The sequence below is a fragment of the Megalobrama amblycephala genome, linkage group LG9 (genome assembly GCF_018812025.1).
Source record: "Megalobrama amblycephala isolate DHTTF-2021 linkage group LG9, ASM1881202v1, whole genome shotgun sequence".
NCBI lineage: Eukaryota > Metazoa > Chordata > Actinopteri > Cypriniformes > Xenocyprididae > Megalobrama > Megalobrama amblycephala.
The window spans coordinates 13,806,779-13,827,777 of NC_063052.1; the positions used below are offsets into that span (position 1 = coordinate 13,806,779).

General features: G+C 36.0%; 1 protein-coding gene across 1 annotated transcript in view; it reads right to left on the reverse strand.

Annotated features, from left to right (window-relative positions):
* csmd3b (CUB and Sushi multiple domains 3b) overlaps positions 1-20,999 on the reverse strand; it is a 521,564-nt gene that overhangs the window by 68,165 nt on the left and 432,400 nt on the right. The window contains 6 exon segments of the mRNA XM_048201776.1: positions 2,783-2,956; positions 4,312-4,485; positions 4,574-4,768; positions 7,139-7,324; positions 10,685-10,873; positions 20,717-20,863. Of these exon segments, the coding sequence (XP_048057733.1) occupies positions 2,783-2,956; positions 4,312-4,485; positions 4,574-4,768; positions 7,139-7,324; positions 10,685-10,873; positions 20,717-20,863 (1,065 nt within the window).

The window sequence follows — 20,999 nt, forward strand, 5'->3', positions numbered from 1 at the left end:
TCTCAGTACACTGGCTGTTTCTATAGGAACCAGGGGCCGGATTCACGAAACATTCTTAAGAATAAAATTCTTCTTAACTGCTAATTTCTTCTTATTTTCAAACTTAAGAATAAAGATAAGAATATTTTGTATTCTTAAGAATGTTCTTATCTTTTTTCTTAAGAAGATGTTTGTGAATCCGGCCCCAGAGCTTCTAACGGCAATGACTTTACCAAACGGCGATTGGCTGTTTTCTTTAGAAGGCGGGAGTTATTCCGGCATATTGCACATTGCATTTTCTCCCATTCATAGTAATATGAGTGTATACAGTACAGTCCAAAAGTTTGGAACCACTAAGATTTTTAATGTTTTTAAAAGAAGTTTCGTCTGCTCACCAAGGCTACATTTATTTAATTAAAAATACAGTAAAAAACAGTAATATTGTGAAATATTATTACAATTTAAAATAACTGTTTTCTATTTGAATATATTTCACAAAGTAATTTATTCCTGTGATCAAAGCTGAATTTTCAGCATCATTACTCCAGTCTTCAGTGTCACATGATCCTTCAGAAATCATTCTAATATGCTGATCTGCTGCTCAAGAAACATTTAATGTGTACAATTGTACAAAATATTTGTGTACAATATTTTTTTTTTCAGGATTATTTGATGAATAGAAAGTTCAAAAGAACAGTGTTTATCTGAAATCTAATCTTTTGTAACATTATAAATGTCTTTACTGCCACTTTTGATTGATTTAATGCATCCTTGCTGAATAAAAGTATTCATTTCTTTAATTTCTTTTCAAAAAAATAAAAATAAAAATTTCTTACTGACCCCAAACTTTTGAACGGTAGTGTATAATGCTACAGAAGCTTTGTATTTCAGATAAATGCTGTTCTTTTGAACTTTCTATTCATCAAGGAATCCTGAAAAAAAAAGTACACAACTGTTTTCAACATTGAAAATGATCATAAATGTTTATTGAGCAGCAGATCAGCATATTAGAATGATTTCTGAAGGATCATGTGACACTGAAGACTGGAGTAACGATGCTGAAAATTCAGCTTTGCATCACAGGAATAAATTACTTTGTCAAATATATTTAAATAGTACACAGTTATTTTAAATTGTAATAATATTTCACAATATTAACTGTTTTTTACTGTATTTTTAATTAAATAAATGTAGCCTTGGTGAGCAGACAAAACTTCTTTTAAAAATATTAAAAATCTTAGTGGTTCCAAACTTTTGGACTGTACTGTATAACCGAACTGAATCAACACTGAACTGACTTCAACTGAATAATGACTGTTTATTGTTGTCTTTGCATCACTTGCAATCAATATTTTACTGTTAATCAATGTAAAGCTGCTTTGGAACAATCTGTATTGTATAGGGCGCTATAAAAATAAAGGTGACCTGACTTGACTCATACAGGTTTGGAGTGACATGAGTGTGAGTAAATGACAGAATTTGCTTTTTGGTGTGAACTATTCCTTTAATAAGATGGGGGATGATGCGGATTAATCCTGCAGTCTCAAACACTGCAGCTTTTGGTGAGACTGACTTCACTTCTTTCCCTGCAGCTCCTTTTTATCAGCTCATTTTGTCTAAATGTTCTTCAAACAAATAAACGCCCCCGTTGAAGTGAGGCAGACTTGCTGCAGTGCGTGTCTGATAGATGTGGGCTGTGAGCGTGGACCCGGCGTGCCACTGTGCAGTGGGAGATGACAGTGACGGCACATTCTTAAAAAAAATATAAATAGCTCCCTAAATACAGAGAGCTCTTAAGGTGGATGCTTTAAATGCCAGTGCTATTTAGCAAGAAGAAACAGAGCACTGAGCAGTGTCTGTGTCATGATGTCATATCCCCTTATGCTTGTTTGCAATAGAGTTATTTTCTGTGTCCCAGATATAGTAGTAGTAGTTAAAACTGCAACAGTGAGCGTGCTAAAATTAGGGCTGGCAATTGAGTCAAAGCTTTACATAAATTAATTACACTACCGTTCAGAAGTTTGGGGTCAGTAAGATTTTTTAATGTTTTTGAAAGAGTCTATTCTGCTTCCCGAGGCTGCGTTTATGTGATTAAAAATACATTAAAAATTGAAATATTGTGAAATATTATAACAATTTAAAATAGCTGTTTTCTATGTGAATATATTGTGAAATGTAATTTATTCCTGTGATCAAAGGTGAATTTTCAGCATCATTACTCCAGTCTTCAGTGTCACATGATCCTTCAGAAATCATTCTAATATGCTGATTTGCTGCTCAAGAAACATTTATGATTATTATCAATGTTGAAAACAGTTTTTGTGTTAGTCATGATAAAGTTTTATTCAGAACAGCATCAATATGAAATATAAAGCTTTTGTATAATAAATGTATTTACTGTCACTTTTGGATCAATTTAATGCATCCTTGCTAAACAAAAGTTAATTTTCTTTTAATAAAATATCTTACTGACCTCAAACTTCTGAACGGTAGTGTACATGAAAAGCTTATTAATTAATCAGAATTAATTGCATTAATATTTGCTGAGAAATGCCTGCATATGAGAACTATTCAAAGACATTTTTTTGTTTTATATATTATGTATACAGGCCAGATATGCATTAACATATTTTTAATTATTTTTTACTAAACTACTGACGGCTATATCTAAAATACATGTGACTTTGTCTATTTCTTCACCCAGCATGTGGTGCTTCCGGCCTTTTTCTGAATTAATCTATTCATGGATTCAGTAATTTTCCACAGCTTGTCTGAAAGAGAAAAGCGCGAGTCCCAAACTCACGGACGCAGATGGGCAGCTGTCCGGACCAGTTGTGGTCTTGTTGGCAGATGCGCACAGAGGAGCCGATGAGGCGGAAGCCGGAGATGCACTGGTACACGACCGTGTCTCTGTAGCCGAAGTTCTCCCCGATCACCTGACCGTTGACGATCTGCTCGGGTAAACCACAGTGGCCGGCTGAAAGGACAGGAAAAAGAAGAGAGAGTGATTAAAGCGAGAGGTCTGAGCAGCAGCTACATTACACTGTAAAATATTAACACCCAATGCTTTTAGAGAGACGAACTGCTTCAAGCAATTAAGTGTTTAGTGGAGTGTATGTAAATTCACAAAAGTGAGACCTTCAGTGGAGCAGGAGAAAGAAACATGATTGAGGTCAAATGTAATTCAAGCACTTAGACACAGAGAGTGTGTGAGAGTGTGTATATATATACACCGTTCAAAGGATTGGGGTCATTAAGATTTTTTTAAAAGAAACTAATACTTTTATTCAGCAAGGATGCATTAAATTGCTGATCTTTTGAACTTTCTATTCATAAAAGCATCCTGAAAAAAATAAAGTATCACAGTTTTCACAAAAATATTAAGTAGCACAACACTGAAAATAATAAGAAACACTTTCGCAATATATATATATAGAGAGAAAGAAAGAGAGATGAATATATTACATTTTAAATGTTTTTTAAATAATACAGTAGTGAAAATAGTTTTTTCACTTTTCGAAATTTACAAAAAATTAATTATTATTAATTATCAGAATAACAACTTGAGTAAAAAAAATTGCATAGTGAAAAGTAAATAAAATAATATTAGAATGTCTTGGTATTTGGTATGTCCATCTTTGAAATCAGGTAAAACAAAACAAAACAAAACAAAACAAAATAAAACAAAATAAAATAAATAAAATAAAATAAAATAAAATAAAATAAAATAAAATAAAATAAAATAAAATAAAATAAAATAAAATAAAATAAAAAAACAAAAAAAAAAAAAAAAACAAAACAAAACAAAATAAAATATAATAAAATAAAACAAAACAAAACAAAACAAAATAAAATAAAATAAAAAACAAAATAAAATAAAATAAAATAAAATAAAATAAAATAAAATAAAATAAAATAAAATAAAATAAAATAGAGCTGACTATATATATGTATATATATTATATTTTTTGACAGAACAGTGAAGGAAAAGCTGCTAACACTTCGCTACTGTTTAAAAATCTTCCAAATGGATAGATGAAGTTGGCGGAAAGAATCAGAGCTGCTATCTAGGAAAAGATCTACTAAATTCCCACACTTCCATTTACTGCATATTATTACATAGAGAAGACTTTAATTACAAAATGTGGGAAACAGTAGCATTAAAGAATGAGTAGGTGTACACAAACTTCTCAATGATAATACTACTAAAAACTAGGATGATGACGATTCAGTCACACTAAACAAGGTTTAAAACTCAAGTTGGGCCACTGCCAGGCAAACATGCCTGAAACAGCAGATGTGAACAGCAGCAGTGAATGTACACCACATTACCCAAGCAGCGCGTCTCCGTTCCACTCCACAGACCAGAAGATAGACACTCTCTCACAGTAGATCCCACCAGCATATACCCATTGTCACATGTAAATATGGCTGTGGCCCCAAAGGAGGTCTGAGTTCCAATTTTCTTGCCACTGGGAGGCGTGGCTAGATCCCCACACGAGATGACTGCAGAGGGAAGACAAACAAGGACGGTTTAAACATTTGACTAACAGAGCCAAACAGCTGGTGGATTGGAGCTGAATTACACCCTTACTTTGGCAGTGGGGCCTCTCGTTTCTCCAGCTCCACGCACCGTTGGCCATGCACTGAATGTGGGCGGGGCCTAGGCGGTAATAGCCAGGATCGCAGGTGAAGATGATTTTGGTTCTGTACTCATAATGCGAACCGTTGACGATCCTCCATCTTCCATGTTCCAGAGAGAAAGATCCGATACTTGGACAGACCACAACTGTGCAGAAAATACATAGAAATCAGTATTCAGAAACAAATGACCACCCACAAGTACTGTTAATATTTTATTATGGTCTATTCCAAAACTTACTGAGCTGCCATGCTATTTTCAAAGGCAGCGTGATAAGTAAACTGATTTGACTGATTTGGAACGGCAGCAACTCAACATGTGTCAAACAGCATTATTCACAGTTTGGTGTTAGCACACACACAAATGTAGGCTAAAATATTCAGACATTTAAACTTTAAGTATTTACAATTCACAATCTTATTTTTTCACCATAATGCATTATGGGATTGCATTCAACACAAAGGATAAATGCAATGCTGCTTTAAAGGGTTAGTTCACTCAAAAATTAAAATACTGTCATTAATACTGTTCATCTTAGGAACACAAATTAAGATATTTTTGATGAAATGGCTCCGTGAGGCCTGCATAGCCAGCAATGACATTTCCTCTCTCAAGATCCATTAATGTACTAAAAACATATTTAAATCAGTTCATGTGAGTACAGTGGTTCAATATTAATATTATAAAGTGACGAGAATATTTTTTGTGCACCAAAAAAAAAAAAAAAAAAAAAAAAAAAAAAAGACTTATATAGTGATGGCCAATTTCAAAACACTGATTCATGAAGCTTCGGAGCGTTATGAATCAAAAGAAAAGAAACCAATACTTTTATTCAGCATGGATGCATTAAATTGCTGATCTTTTGAACTTTCTATTCATAAAAGCATCCTGAAAAAAATAAAGTATCACAGTTTTCACAAAAATATTAAGTAGCACAACATTGAAAATAATAAGAAACACTTTTGCAATATATATTTAGAGAGAAAGAGAGATGAATATATTACATTTTAAATGTTTTTTAAATAATACAATAGTGAAAATAGTTTTTTCACTTTTCGAAATTTACAAAAAATTAATTATTTATGATTAATGATCAGAATAACAACTTGGGTAAAAAAAAAATGCATAGTGAAAAGTAAATAAAATAATATTAGAATGTCTTGGTATTTGGTATGTCCATCTTTGAAATCAGGTAATGAATCAGGTATGAATCAGCGTATCGAATCATGATTCGGATCGCGTGTCAAACCGCCAAACTGATGAAATCACGTGACTTTGGCGCTCCGAACAGCTGATTCGACACTCTGAATCATAACGCTCCGAAGCTTCCTGAATCAGTGTTTTGAAATCGGCCATCACTAAATAAGTCGTTATTTTGTTTTTTTGGTGCACCAAAAATATTCTCGTGGCTTTATAATATTAATATTGAACCACTGTACTCACATGAACTGATTTAAATATGTTTTTAGTACATTAATGGATCTTGAGAGAGGAAATGTCATTGCTCCCTATGGAGGCCTCACTGAGCCATCGGATTTCATCAAAAATATCTTAATTTGTGTTCCTAAGATGAACGAAGGTCTTACAGGTGTGGAACAACATGAGGGTGAGTAATTAATGACAGAATTTTCATTTTTGGGTGAACTAACCCTTTAAGGCTCGTTCACACCAAGAACGATAACTATAAAGATAATACTATATTAGCATGCAATGAATGATAACGCTGCAGGTGTCTGTCGCTTTAAATGCTCAAGCTCTTTAAAGCAGGATGGATTCTGATTGGCTGTCAATGTTTTTATCATTCATCAGCTGGAAAAAAGTAGTTTTGAAAGTGATTCCAATGATATTGCTTCTGTGCCGTTATCCTTATAGTTATTGTTTTATATGTAGAATGATTTCTATATCTTTATCATTATAGTTATCATCCTCACTTAAGAATTTTTCTAAATGAATGAGTCTTAAAAGGCAACATTACTGTGGTGTTGAGATGTCTTAAAACGCTGCCTAAGTAGGTAGGTTTTGGAACAGAGGCATTGTTTTGGCACGGCAGATATAATTGGCTCATAAATAAATGAAGATTAAAGCTGAAGCAAAGAGATTTCTCAAAATCCCTTAAAGGCAAGACGATTCACTCGACGGCCATCTTGGTTATGCCCACGGCAGCTATTTAATATTTAGCCAACAGGGATACAAGCACAGATCCTGCTTACTTGAATGGGGAAAGACTGAAATTTCCAGAACTCTTTGTCTAAACTGTTTTAATAACACTTCAAATAAGCAATAAAATCTGACAACAATGGTATAATAAAATGTGCTTTTCTTGCTTATAAATAATGCTTAAAAAAACCAGATTTTTCAGGCTGGTCCAGTTAATGCACACCCAAGAGTTATCATATGCTATTAAAAGGCGATTATTTCTGCGTACAAGTCCATCTCCTTCCTCTTACACTGTCTGTGATTCTCTTTATCTGCTGTAAAATTCATGCTGAAGGGTTTCTGCATCTGTTTGGCCTGTACCTGAGCAGCGAGGGACCTTGTTGTGATTGCTCCAGGTGCCGTCAGGCTGGCACACAGCGCTGGTCAACTCTTTGGAGGACAGCCGGTAGCCATCGTTGCAGAAGTAGGTCACACGTGTGCCCACGGAGTAGTCCATCGCAAGCACTCCTCCGTTCACAGGAGCCTTGGGCACCCCACAGGAGACAGCTTATGGGTGTGAAAATGAGATAGAGAATGTTAAGTCATATGTTTAAAGTATAATTATGACAAGATAATTAAAAAAAAACTCTCAAAATTGCTTATTACTCTATTAGAATATTTCACCATTAGTGCCATTATTTGATTGGATGGTTTTACAAGATGTAACTGGACCTGCTTTTCAGGTGCTTATGGACACATAACAGCTTTATTTAAGGTCAATATTAAAGGGTTAGTTCAACCAAAAATGAAATATCTGTCATTAATTACTCACCCTTATGTTGTTCCACACCTTCGTTCATCTTCAGAACACAAATTAAGATATTTTTGATATTATAATATTGTAATATAATATTGACCTTAAATAAGTTTATGTGTAAGTCACAATAATGCATATATATTGGCCAAACAGATGCGCATATGAGCATTTTTTTACAGATGCATGAAATATTTGTACCATATCGGTTATCAGTTTAAAGAGATTTTTAAAGGTCCCGTTCTTCGTGATCCCATGTTTCAAACTTTAGTTAGTGTGTAATGTTGTTGTTAGAGTATAAATAAAATCTGTAAAATTTTAAAGCTCAAAGTTCAATGCCAAGCGAGATATTTTATTTAACAGAAGTCGCCTACATCGAACGGCCAGTTTGGACTACATCCCTCTACTTCCTTCTTTAATGACGTCACTAAAACAGTTTTTTGACTAACCTCCGCCCACAGGAATACGCAAGAGTTGCGTTTGTAGAGTGTGTTTGTCGCCATGTCGTCGAAACGCTGTTATTTTCATCCCGCAGTCCAATCACCGGGTCTGATTCCGGCTCAAATTGATAGGGTAAAATTAAAGACATGTTTACAGTAACACTGAGCGCGTGCGTCTCCACGTTATGGTAAGAGGCGTGACCTTTCCGGTCACGGTGCGCTCAGAGCTGTCGAATCACAACACAGGAACCGCTGGCACAATCAGAACTCGTTACGTATTTCTGAAGGAGGGACTTCATAGAACAAGGAAGTCATCAGCCCGTTTTTATGACAGTGGAAACAGCGGTATACAGATAAGTAAATTATGTGAAAAATACTGTGTTTTTTTACACGCGAAACATGAACACATGTTATATTGCACACTATAAACACAATCAAAGCTTCAAAAAACCACGAAAAATGGGACCTTTAAAATTGATCTGTATTGACTGATTTCGGATATTTACTTGTGCATGCTCATTTTTCTTTTCACCAAATTTACATTTAGATTAACTTTGCTGTCATCTAAAGTCATCTTTAATCTTTTAACACTTTTAAATGCAATTTTTAAGGAAATTTCAAATGAATAATCATTTTTCATACTGTACATTATAATGTTGTGATGCCTAAATTCCACCTACATCATGCATGACCTTTCCAACGTGATTACGTAATGCGTGGCGCATTGCAGAACTAGTGCAAGATGAGCATTTGTGGTTAAAAAGTATATAATTATAGTATATAATTTTTTTTTAGAAAATGACCAATTGTTTCACTAAATAAGACCCTTATTCCTCGTCTGGGATCATGTAGAGTTCTTTGAAGCTGCACTGAAACTGACATTTGGACCTTCAACCCGTTGGTCCCTGTTGAAGTCCACAATATGGAGAAAAATCCTGGAATGTTTTCCTCAAAAACCATAATTTCTTTTCGACTGAAGAAAGACATAAACATCTTGGATGACATGGGGGTGAGTAAATTATCAGGAAATTTTCATTCAGAAGTGAACTAATTCTTTAAGAACTGACTTGGAATTAAGGAGCCTAGTAAAGTTGAGTTTTTGTGGTGTAAAACCACATTGAAGTTCAGACTGAACACTTTCTAAGAGAGATCAATGTTGTGTTAAAAGTAATAACTTGCATGCAATGGCAGATCTTTTCATAAACAATGAAATAGCACTTAAAGAGTCCCACTGTAACTATGCTTGCCATCAGTGTTGCAAACCGGCTAATGCAACGTCCCATCTCACTTCTCCCTTATGCAAGCAGCACTGGAACATGTTATTTATCAACGCACAGTACTTTTAGATGACACTAAGTATGAATCATTGCTGTGCACAAGCCCTCTAGATTTATTGAGCAGCAAAACCTCTGGTACATTTGAGAAACAAAGAGCCTTGAGAGGCCGTAAGCAGTCTGCAACGGCATCGCTGCACAGCCATTAGAAGCCCAACAATATCTTACCAATAATTAAAGACCACATATAAAGAATTCCTCACCAAGAGGGATCTTTAACACACGAGTGCTGCTTTGCTTTGGCACAACAACAACAACAACAAAAAACTGAAAGTGCCCAGAATGCTTTTTGAAGTCATTTAAGTGTCACTTGATGTTAGTGGCACCGGAGCCTGTGGCCCTCAGAGGGAGTAGGGGCCCATCCTGTCACATTAGTGCAGGAGTAAGGGCCCCGCATGAATGCGCCGCCTCAGAAACTATTTAGTCAGGCTCATCTACTCTTCTGTGAAGCGGAGTCTGAGAGGATAGGTGGAGCAGGATGAACGACGCAGATGGATAAAGAGAGCTCTGAAGATTAGTCATTAATGTGACAGATCATGAATAAACAGTATCAGTGAGAAGAGCGGCGGCAGTAATTACTGCGTCTCCATCACTGACCGTAAAACCTTGTTAGAGAGGCGTCAGGAAAATTACTGATCATATCTGCAAGCACTGAATTACTACCTGCTGACTTTAAAAAAGGTCTGTTGGGTGTTTTAATCAATAAAATACTGGTGTTAAATGAATATCCCGGGTTCAATACGAGATAAACTCAATTGACAGTATTTAGTGGCATAATGGTGATTACCATACAAATTAATTTTGATTCATCCCTCATTTTCTTAAAACAAAACAAGAAAAAAATTAAAGTCACAGTGGGGGCACTTAAAATGAAAGCAAATCAGGCTAATTTGTAAATGTTAATATGCTCCGTTTCGATATTAGAGTCACAAGACATAAAAAAAAAGTTTTAAAATAATTTTAGTGGGATAAAATATCCTTTTCTGTGCAAAGTTATATTTAATTTTACAACTTTGTTGCATGACAACAAAGCCTAAAACTCTAAAATTACTGTAAAAATTACAAGAACAAATAATGCACAAAAAAAGTGTTTTAAAACATTATTGTCTTCACATTTATGCTTTTAAATCCTCCAAAAAATGGCCTCATTCACTTGTAAATGCATCACCATAAGAGTAAAGAAAATGGTCAGCGTTTTTGCGAGTCAGTTTGGCGCTAGTAAATAACATAAACGTAGAGGCTGGTAGTGTTCATAAAGTATTGAACCTACAACATACTTGAGTTACCAGCTACTAAACCCAAACTGGACTAGTAAACGCACCCATTTGCTGGGTCTTACCTTGGCAAGCAGGAACCGGGGCGTCCCAGGCATAGAAGCCGAAGGGGGTCTTTTTGCAAACGGCGGTGCTCTTTCCAATAAGCCGGTATCCGCGGTCACAGGCCCAGCGGACCAGACTGTTTAGGTGTCCTCCGGTCTGGCTGCTTATGGATCCATGGAGGGGAGAGTCCGGGGTGCTGCAGTACAGAGCTGTTCAGACAGACAGACAGAAACCAGACCCCATCAGTTCCTTAATCACCACCCAGAGCAGAGCCCTGTGACACGGGGCTCATTCACTTAGAAAAAGCTCTTAAAGAGGATCTATTATGGCCTTTTACAAAGTCTTGATTTTGTTTTTGGGCTCTACTAGAATAGGTTTTTATGCTTGAGTGTTCAAAAAAACACATTATTTTCCTCATATTCTCCATTGTTGCAGCTCCTCTCTTCCAGTCTGTCAGTAACGCTCTGTTTAGTTCCTGTCTCTATGAAGCCCCTCCTTCTGAAGAGCACAATGTACTCTGATTGGTCAGCTGGACCAGCGTGTTGTGATTGGTCAACCCCTTTGAGTGTGTTTGGGAAATGTCCCGCCCCTTACCATATCTGTGAGTTTCAACACACTACTAACTCACTCAACCAGGCCCCGCCCCTTTATTTTGCATATGCCTTGGGCGGGAATTATTTAAATGAGGAATATTGTGACGTGTTTGTTCCCGGAAGAAATCTCAAGACTACAATGGAGGCGTTTCAGGGAGTTCAGAAACAGTTACACTGATATAGAGAATAATTCCTGCTGGAGGGACTTTTTCATGCTCAAACAGCAACATTACACACTAAAGAAAGACAAATAAAGTGTAAAAAAGCATAAGTTCTCTTTAAACAAGAATTGTATTTTCAGCTATAATAACATACAGAACTGTCAAACTCATTCAACATGTCTCAGCCTGGTGTTTTGGAGACATTTGGAGACAGGCTGCAGATGAATATTTTATCATTTGTGAAAAGGTCACATTATCTGGTTTATTACTTGTTTTGCCCACTGAAATTTAGCAATGGAATTTATATTACAGAAGATAATTCTGGAAAGAAAGAATTCTTTTGCAACTTCGGGTCTTGAAGGCATGATGATTGAGCTCAAGTTCTTTTAATTTTTTAAAACACAGGTACAGTGCCCCCACAAATCATTTGAACACTTAAGCCAATTAAAAAGAAAATGCATGAATTTAATTGCATGACTACAAAAATTATGACCTTTTCTCAAAACTAACTTTAATTTTTTCAGCCACTTTTACTTTTAACCCAAAAGTACCTGGTCATAAAGTATTTTTGGTGGATGCATGAAGTCACTTCCCCTCAAAATGTACTAGCAAAATAACCAAAGATTTTTAAATAATAATAAAAAAAAATATTTATCAGCATTTCATTTGAAAACTGTTTCTGCTATAGTTATTTAAAAAATTTGTTTATCTAATGTAATGAAATCCACACAGTGTGGCATAAGTGTATAAACACTTTTTACTGTATAAAAATTTTAAAAATATGCCCCTATTTATCAACACTCATGCAGTAAACAAATGCATGTGTACAGTAATTTTATGCATCTAAAATCTGAAAAAGATGAAATTTCAAAAAACATGTAATCAAAAAAAAAAGAAGAAACGCCATGCCGCATAATTAAATTAATTCTCTAAGCTATTTTTATATTTCTAAAAAATTTTTTTGCTATGTATTTTGTCTATTATTTTAAGCTCAGCTACATACATGCATAACCAGAGCATTCAAAATGTATAAAAGTATTTTTTTCTATTATGTTGCAAGACATTAACTGAATTTAAATAGGATTATTTCCCACTTCTGCAGAAATAATTAGTAAAATAAAAATTATTGATTAAAATCTTTTTTAGCCAGATATTTGCATTTTATCATCTGGCAGGATGATAAAATAAAATAAATAAAAATAATTAGTTATACTTTATTTTCAGGTGTCCGTGTTACATTTAAGTACTAAGTAATAATAATTAACCTACTGTACATGTACTTACTATGGGGTTAGCGTTAGGATGAGGGTTTGGTTTTGGTTAATTGCATGTAATTATGCAAAATTTATAGTTATTATTACAGTGATTTCATGTAACGTGTAACAATGACACTGTGTTACCAAATAATTGCTATAAAGAAATGATGGATGGACCCAAATTGATGAAAATCTACTTTCAGCCACAGATCTACATTTGACGCTAAGACCATCCGGCAGGACAAATGAGCCAAAGGATGTGGCAAATACTACAAAGGACAGGCTTGAAAGGAAGGATCCCTATAGTGTGGATTACTCTGCAAATACTACAGATGATACATGTATCAAATAGTTAGAGCAGAGATAAAAATATTGTGTTTTAAAATATGTTTTACAATCTGATGGTGTAACAGGATCAGAATATGAGAGGATTCAAGGGGGTGAACACTTTCTGAAGGCACTGTAGTCATGCACACGGTTTGAAAGCACATCAATATCCATGTCAGTCAAACTCCGCCAGAGACCTTGACAGCAACAGAGAACTCCACTGACAGAAAGCAGCTTTCATAACGTCAGACTTGGTTTTACCCAAGTTTCACAAGAGACGGAGAGTGAATTCAAACCGGTTCTCAGCCTTTGAACTGAAACAAAGTATAAACATGCTGATGTGGAAATTTTCATACCCTAACGACGGAAGGCATTTATCGTTGATTTCACAATGCTGACATGTGGCTAAAGCCTCAAAAGCATTTAGAATGTTGCATGTCAGTTTGCATCTCATCTCGGCATAAAGATACTCTGAAACAAACAACCTAACTTCCTTCTGCACCAATCACAGGTATGTGAAGAGGATGTAGGTATGAGACCTATTTATATCTCAAATGGGCAGGTTAGAGGAAGTGTAAGCGTCTGACCTCCGCTCTCGTTCGGTTTAATTCACCCCAAGCTTGAGTTGAACGGAAGTTCAGCCAGGATGTGCAGCCTGAACGACAGTTAAAACTAGTGAGCGCTGCCGGCACCCTTGAGCAGAAATGGCCTTCCTGAAAGGAATCAAGTCCTTTTGATGGAAAGTCTGCTGAGTGAATATATACTGCTCACTGCAGACAGTAAGTGCAAGTGAAGGACAACTGTTGTAGGGAAGATTTCATAACATAACAAAAGATCTTTGTAACTAAAATCTACACATGCAGTGTTGATATGAGGATAAATTCCAGCACCTGCTGCAGTAATGTGATATGCACATTTCCGCTCAATAAAGTTCACAATAAAGTCTTTATTTGCCATATGACCTGGTGGAATTAATAGAGTTACAGAGGCAGTTCCCTGGAGCAACCCGAGGTTAAGTACCTTGCTCAAGGGCACAATGCTGATAGCTCAAGGATCGCCCCCGGATCGGCCCTTGCGGGGTTTAAAACTTTTGGTTACCAGCCCAGATTACAGAATGAGTAGAGGATTTCATTTCAATTGCAGTTATACCCAGAAAAATAACAAATAACATCATTAAAGGGGTCCTATTATGCCCCTTTTCAGTCTTGATTTTGTTTTTGGCCTCTACTAGAATAAGTTTTCATGCTTGATTTATCAAAAAACAACTTATTTTTTCACATATTCTCCATTGTTGCAGCTCCTCTCTTCCTAGTCTGTCAGTAACGCTCTGGGGTGCGTTTCCCAAAAGCGTCGTTAGCCAACTAACATCGCAAGTTCCATCGTTACTTACATAGTTCAACGATTTGGTGTTTCCCAAAACCATCGTTCAAACGAACATTCGCAAACTGCATCGCAAACTTGTGTGGTTGGAGCGACAGCTCTCGCGCTGTGGTTAGAAGCATAGTTTCCTGTTTTTATGACATGTGGACTTAATAAATCCTTATCTTAAGCAAAATAAGCAAGCTGACATTAAGTAGAATGTATATCTTTTATTTTGAATATATACAAATGGCATTTATATATTTTAGTTTGTCAAGAGATTTAAAGCACCGTTTTTGAAGAGTGTGCATGTGCGTACGTGCTCTAGTATATCAGAACAAGCATTTGATTTAATCTGGAAATAAAGCAAAATAGCTGAGGAAAATGAGAACTAGTCCTCTAATGCCATGTCCATAATTTATAGCAGAAATTCTAGTATTAATTCGATCTCAAACAGATTCATTTAAAGAAGTTATTACTCCACCACCTGCGTAATGTCATTCACCAATGTGTTTCGGGAAACAGTCGTGACTAGCTAGTTGATTTGTTCAACGATGCATCGAACTATGGTAGTTCAGCAGCGAGTTACATCGTTGTTCAGGAAACGTTTAGTTCCTGTCTCTATGAAGCCCCTCCTTCTGTAAAGCACAGTGTGCTCTGATTGGTCGGCTGGATCAGTGTGTTGTGATTGGTCAAGTGCTTCGAGTGTGTTCTGGGAAATGTCCCGCCCCTTACCATAACCATGAGTTTCAACACACTCAATCAGGCCACACCCCTTTATTTTGCCTATGCCTTGGGCGGGAAATATTTAAATTAGGAATATTGTGACGTGTTTGCTCCCGGAAGAAAACTCAAGACTACAATGGAGGCGTTTCAGGGAGTTCAGAAACACTGATAGAGAGAATAATCTCCCACTGGAGGGACTTTTTCATGCTCAAACAGCAACATTACACACTAAAGAAAGATGAACATGCATAATAGATCCTCTTTAATATGAAATTTTCACCTGCAACATTTTACATTACAATTTATATACAGTGGGGTCTAAAAGTATGAGACAACATTTTAAATCTGGGAATACATTTTTAAGATTTTTTTTTTTAAAAAGAAATGTTATGATAAAGACAAAATATAATAAGAATAAGGCCACGTACACACTGTAAGTTTCAAGAGTGACAATCGTATTTAAATGTGGGAGTGAATCCCCTAAATTATCGTTAAATGTGGTACGGAACACGACTCACTCTCAAAACTCTGATGATTGACAGCTTGGTAACCATAGCGACGTTCTGCCGTCTTGCATGTTTTGTGACTAAAGTAATATTACAGTGACAAAACACTCCTTTTCAGCAATTTAAATAAACATGATTTGTTTATGCTTGTACAGCCTGTTTCACACAGAGCTCGTCTTTCTGTGTTGCCATGATCACTCATTTTAAGCGTTTTGGGCTTGTTGTTTAAGCTCGGCTCATAAAGCAACCGGGTTTATGGAGTTATTAAAGTGAGCAGACACGAGTTATTTTGTTCTTATTTTCAGCATAAAGCATTTGGATTTATTTCGGTTTGTTATGGGCTTGTACTTTTTTGCTGATTTTTATAGCAAGATCTGGCAACACAAATGAGTCAAGGCTTCACTGTGATTCAATCACCGCACATACAGAAGAGAGAATTTAAATGTGGTTGTCACTACCTGTATTTTTCGGGAGTTAATACGGTTGTAAAACTGTGTGTACAGAAATTGATTAAGCACTAAAAGGTGAACTGACACCCGAATTTAGCTGCGGTGTGTACATGGCCTAAGAGAATAAGATTCGGCACTATTTATAGGTCATTATTCAAGTAAGTAAATTTATGGCACTGTATGACTCCTTTGTACAGATGGTCAGGTGTTTGAGACACAAGATGCTTATCAAATCATGCTGAATAAGATGATCATCCGTATTTACACAAACTTTGTTACTACAGACGTAAGAGATGTTCTTGGCCACAAGAACAGCACATTGCTCATGTCTGCAAAAAGTCTTTTCGTGGAAAAACCACAGAGACACTAGGGAAACATCTCACTTTAAGTGACCACAGAAAGCCCTCACACTGTAGATTAGCTTGTCCCTTTTCTGTCCGCTCTATTACATTTGAGCACACACACTCAAGCTTGAGGAATTGAAAGGTGAGGTGTGGTAAAAATCCCCAGGTCTTTGGTTGACATCCACAATGGCAAGCGTAGTGTTCACTTAACCACTGTGCACTATTGGGCCAATGGGTCTCTTGTTCTGTCAGTATGATTTTTTCAGAGAGACTGTAAAGTGCACAACCTAAATGGCAAAGGACATTTGTCAAACATATATGAGCTGAAGTAAGGTAGTGTGTACCCCTCTCCTGGGCAAATAAGACAAAATAAACCCATCAAACTACCTAACAAACAGTTACTTCTACACAGAAATGTTTTCAGCATGTACATGTCCACCCATGTTCACACACACACACACACACACACACATATATATACATGCACATGCACTCACACACATAAGATTCTGACATACATGGGTAGTTGACGCAGAACATTTAAGTACTTTTTTCCCATCAATATGCAGATTTTAGATTTGTAATAATAGTAAAATGTATATAAGTATAAAAAGGGTGAGTAAATAAAACATTTAAATTGTCCTGCGGTCTGAAAAAGTGTTAAATAATTAAAAAATTCTGACAGATACCAAAACAAGTTGATAATTATTTTCACGTTATGGCTGATAACTACTAAATGCAATTAAATATTAAAATTATATACTATTTTGTCTAAATAAATAAAAATAAAATACAATATCATTCAAAAGTTTGGGGTCGGTATGAGTCTCTTCTGCTCAACAAGGCTGCATTTACTTGATCCAAAAGACAGAAACATTGTGAAATATTATTATAATTTGAAATAACAGTTTTCTATTTTATTACATTTTAAAAATGTAATTTATTCCTGTGATGCAAAGCTGAATTTTCAGCATCATTACTCCAGTCTTTAGTGTTACACGATCCTTCAGAAATCATTCTGATATGCTGTTTCAAGAAACATTCATTATTATTATCAATCACAGTTGAGCTGATTCATATTTTTGTGGTAACCGTGATACATTTTTTTAGGATCCTTTAATGAATAAAGAACAGAAAGAACAGCATCAATATGAAATATAAATCTTTTATAACATTATACATGTCTTTACTGTCACTTTAGATCAATTTAATGCATCCTTGCTGAATAAAAGTTAATTTATTAAAAGAAAAAAAAAAATGTTAGTGACCCCAAATTTTTGAACAGTAGTGTGCTAGAAACTACAGGTGCTGGTCATATAATTAGAATATCGTGAAAAAGTTCATTTTTTTATTGTAAATTATTTTTAAAAATGAAACTTTCATTTATACTAGATTCCCTACATGTAAAGTAAAACATTTCAAAAGTTTTTTTTTTTTTTTTTTAATTTTGATGATTAGAGCGTACAACTCATGAAAGTCCAAAATCCAGTATCTCAAAATATTAGAATATTCAATATCAAAAATCAGAAAATGGATTTTCAAAACAGAAAAGTTCAAGTTCTTTAAAGGGCACCTATTATGCAAAATTCACTTTTACATGGTGTTTGACCATAAATGTGTGTTGGCAGTGTGTGAGCAAAACCACCCTAGAATGAGAAAAATCCACCCAGTGGTTTTTTTACAATCTCAATAATTCATAAGCACTGTCTCAGAACGCCCTGTTCTAAGATTGCTCTCACTGTGACGTAGAATTGCGCTAAGCCCCACCCACGTGGTTTGATTGACAATCTGGTTTTGGCATAGACCCCGACCTCGGTGATCGGTCAACCATCCTCCATTGTTTCAACGACAGCCGGTAATGTCTCCTAAGAAACATAAGTGTTCTGTTGTGGGATGTAATAACGAACATAGTAGTTTTCACTTACTTCCGACATCAGAGCCACTGAAAACGCAGTGGATGGATTTTATTTACGAAGGAAAGGCGCCACTCAAAATTCCAAAATACGTTTATGTTTGCGCGAATCATTTTTTGACTGACTGTTTTGGGAACGAGGGTCAATTCAAAGCAGGTCTTGCTTCAAAGTTAATCCTGAAGTGTGGATCGTTGCCTACTGTTCGCGATCCAACGTCACCTCCAGAAGAAGTAAGTGTATTTAATGTTTTTTGAGCAAATAGTCATTTCAGTCGATGTCAGCCAATTCAATAACAAATGCGTCTAAAGTTGTTGTCGTCGTCGTAGAATGTCTGTGTATATAATTTAAACCTTGTTTGTATAGTGTGTATCCACACGTATATATATATATATTTTTAAAGATATTGTATTAAAAACTGTGTATGTTTACTTAGCAAACGTTATCACAGTATTTGTGTTTGTAGTTTCAAAAAATTGCGCGAACGTTATCACAGTGTGTGTGTGTGTGTGTGTGTTGCACATCCATAATTGCAAAGGGGACGCGATTAAAACTCTATAAGTACATAAATGTATCAAATAACCATTCAGAGACGTCCTGCTCCATTCTCAATTGTGTTTCTTCTGCCGGAGTCTCTTCATCATCTGGGTCTGATTCCGGTTCAAACATGTACGGCTGAATGCCATTCAAAACAGCGGGTCTCTCACTCTCAGCCATTCTGTTTCTACCAACTGTTTATTGCCATAGGTATGCAAGTTACGCCCTCATCCAAAGGCAGGGCGGGGATATGCAGCTCATTTATATTTAAGGTGGTATACACCAAAACAGCTCTTTTTAAAACAGGCCCCAAAAATGACATTTTCAAATGGTTATAATAAATTAACTGTGGGGTATTTTGTGCTGAAACTTCACAAATACATTCTGGGGACACCCAAGACCAATATTACATCTTGTAAAAAGGGGCATAATAGGTGCCCTTTAAAGTATGTTCATTTGTGCACTCAATACTTGGTCGGCAGCACATATTACAGCAAATGACTTGCTCCTAACACAAATTACAGCATCAGTGAAGTGTGGCATGGAAGTGATCAGCCTGTGGCACTGCTGAGGCACTACTGAGCCATCAGATCATCTGTATATTGTTGGATCGACTGTTTCTCATCTTTCTCTTGAAAATATCCCATAGATTCAGGGGTCAGGCATGTTGGCTGGCCAATAAAGCACAGTAATATCATGGTCAGCAAACCACTTGGAAGTGGTTTTTGCACTGTGTGCAGGTGCTAAAGTCCTGCTGGAAAAGGAAATCAGCATCTCCATGAAGCTTGTCAGCACATGGAAGCATAAAGTGCTCCAAAATCTCCTGGAAGATGGCTGCATTGACTTTGCACTTGATAAAACACAATGGACCAACACCAGCAGATGTCACGGCCCCCCCCCCAAATCATTACTGACTTCAGAAACTTCCCACTAGACTTCAAGCAGCTTGGATTCTGTGCCTCTCCAGTCTTCAGACTCTGGGACCATGATTTCAACATGAAATGCAAAATTTACTTTTATCTGAAAAGAGGACTTTCGACCACTGTTCACTGTCCAGTTCTTTTTCTCCTTAGCCCAGGTAAGATGCTTCTGACATTGTTTCTGTTTCAGAAGTGGCTTGGTAGTCCTTTTCCTGAAGATGCCTGAGTGTGGTGGCTCTTGATGCGCTGACTCCGTCTTCAGCCACCACATTCAGTAATGACCATCTGTGACTTACTCTCTTTGTGGAGGGTGTCAATGATTGTCTCCTGGACCATTGCTAAGTCAGCAGTCTTCCCCATTAGTGTGGTTTCAAAGAACAAGAGATACCCGGAATTTATACTGTAGGGATTGTCATTTAATGAAACTCAAATGTAAATATTCTAATATTTTGAGATACTGGATTTTGGACTAGCTGTACGCTCTAATCAACAAATTAAAAAAAAAAAAAACTTTTGAAATGTTTTACTTTACATGTAGGGAATCTAGTATAAATGAAAGTTTCATTTTGTAAAATAATTTACAATAAAAAAATGAACTTTTTCACAATATTCTAATTATATGACCAGCACCTGTATAATCAATCATTTTAAAAATTATTGTCATTAGTCATGTATAATGGATAATCAATTTGTGATTTGCTAAATATTACAGTAAACAGTGTTATTAAATGATTAGTGTTTTTAAAGTAATGTAATCTAAATACAAAAATGGAAATTATTCATTATTTTCAATGAAGAGTATAGCAAGTCACACTGCAGGACATCTGCCCAAAAGTATGCCATGTCAACTACCCAAACACACTTCCTCAGCTCAAAGTACACATGCTCATTCAAATTCAAGACCAGAGACGGGAAACGTGCAAGCAATAAAGAGATTTAAATGGATACATACTTTGATACTCACCGACATAGCGGATTCGGAACCCCTTCTTATTGGTGCCGTGGTCAGCTGACCAGCGCAGAAGAAGCTGGTGGCCGGTGGTGGTGATGTTGAAGGGTGTGGGGAGGTCACCGCTCAATGTGGCCAGTGTCTGACTATGAATTGTGGGTCCTTCAAATGAAACAAAAGAGAAAGACAATTTTCAGGAGGACAGTTATACCAAATTATACCTGTCAAAAAAGATGAAACTCATAAAAGCAGCTTGGTGCTTAGGTGGAACACAATTTGAAATGTTTGAAATTACTTT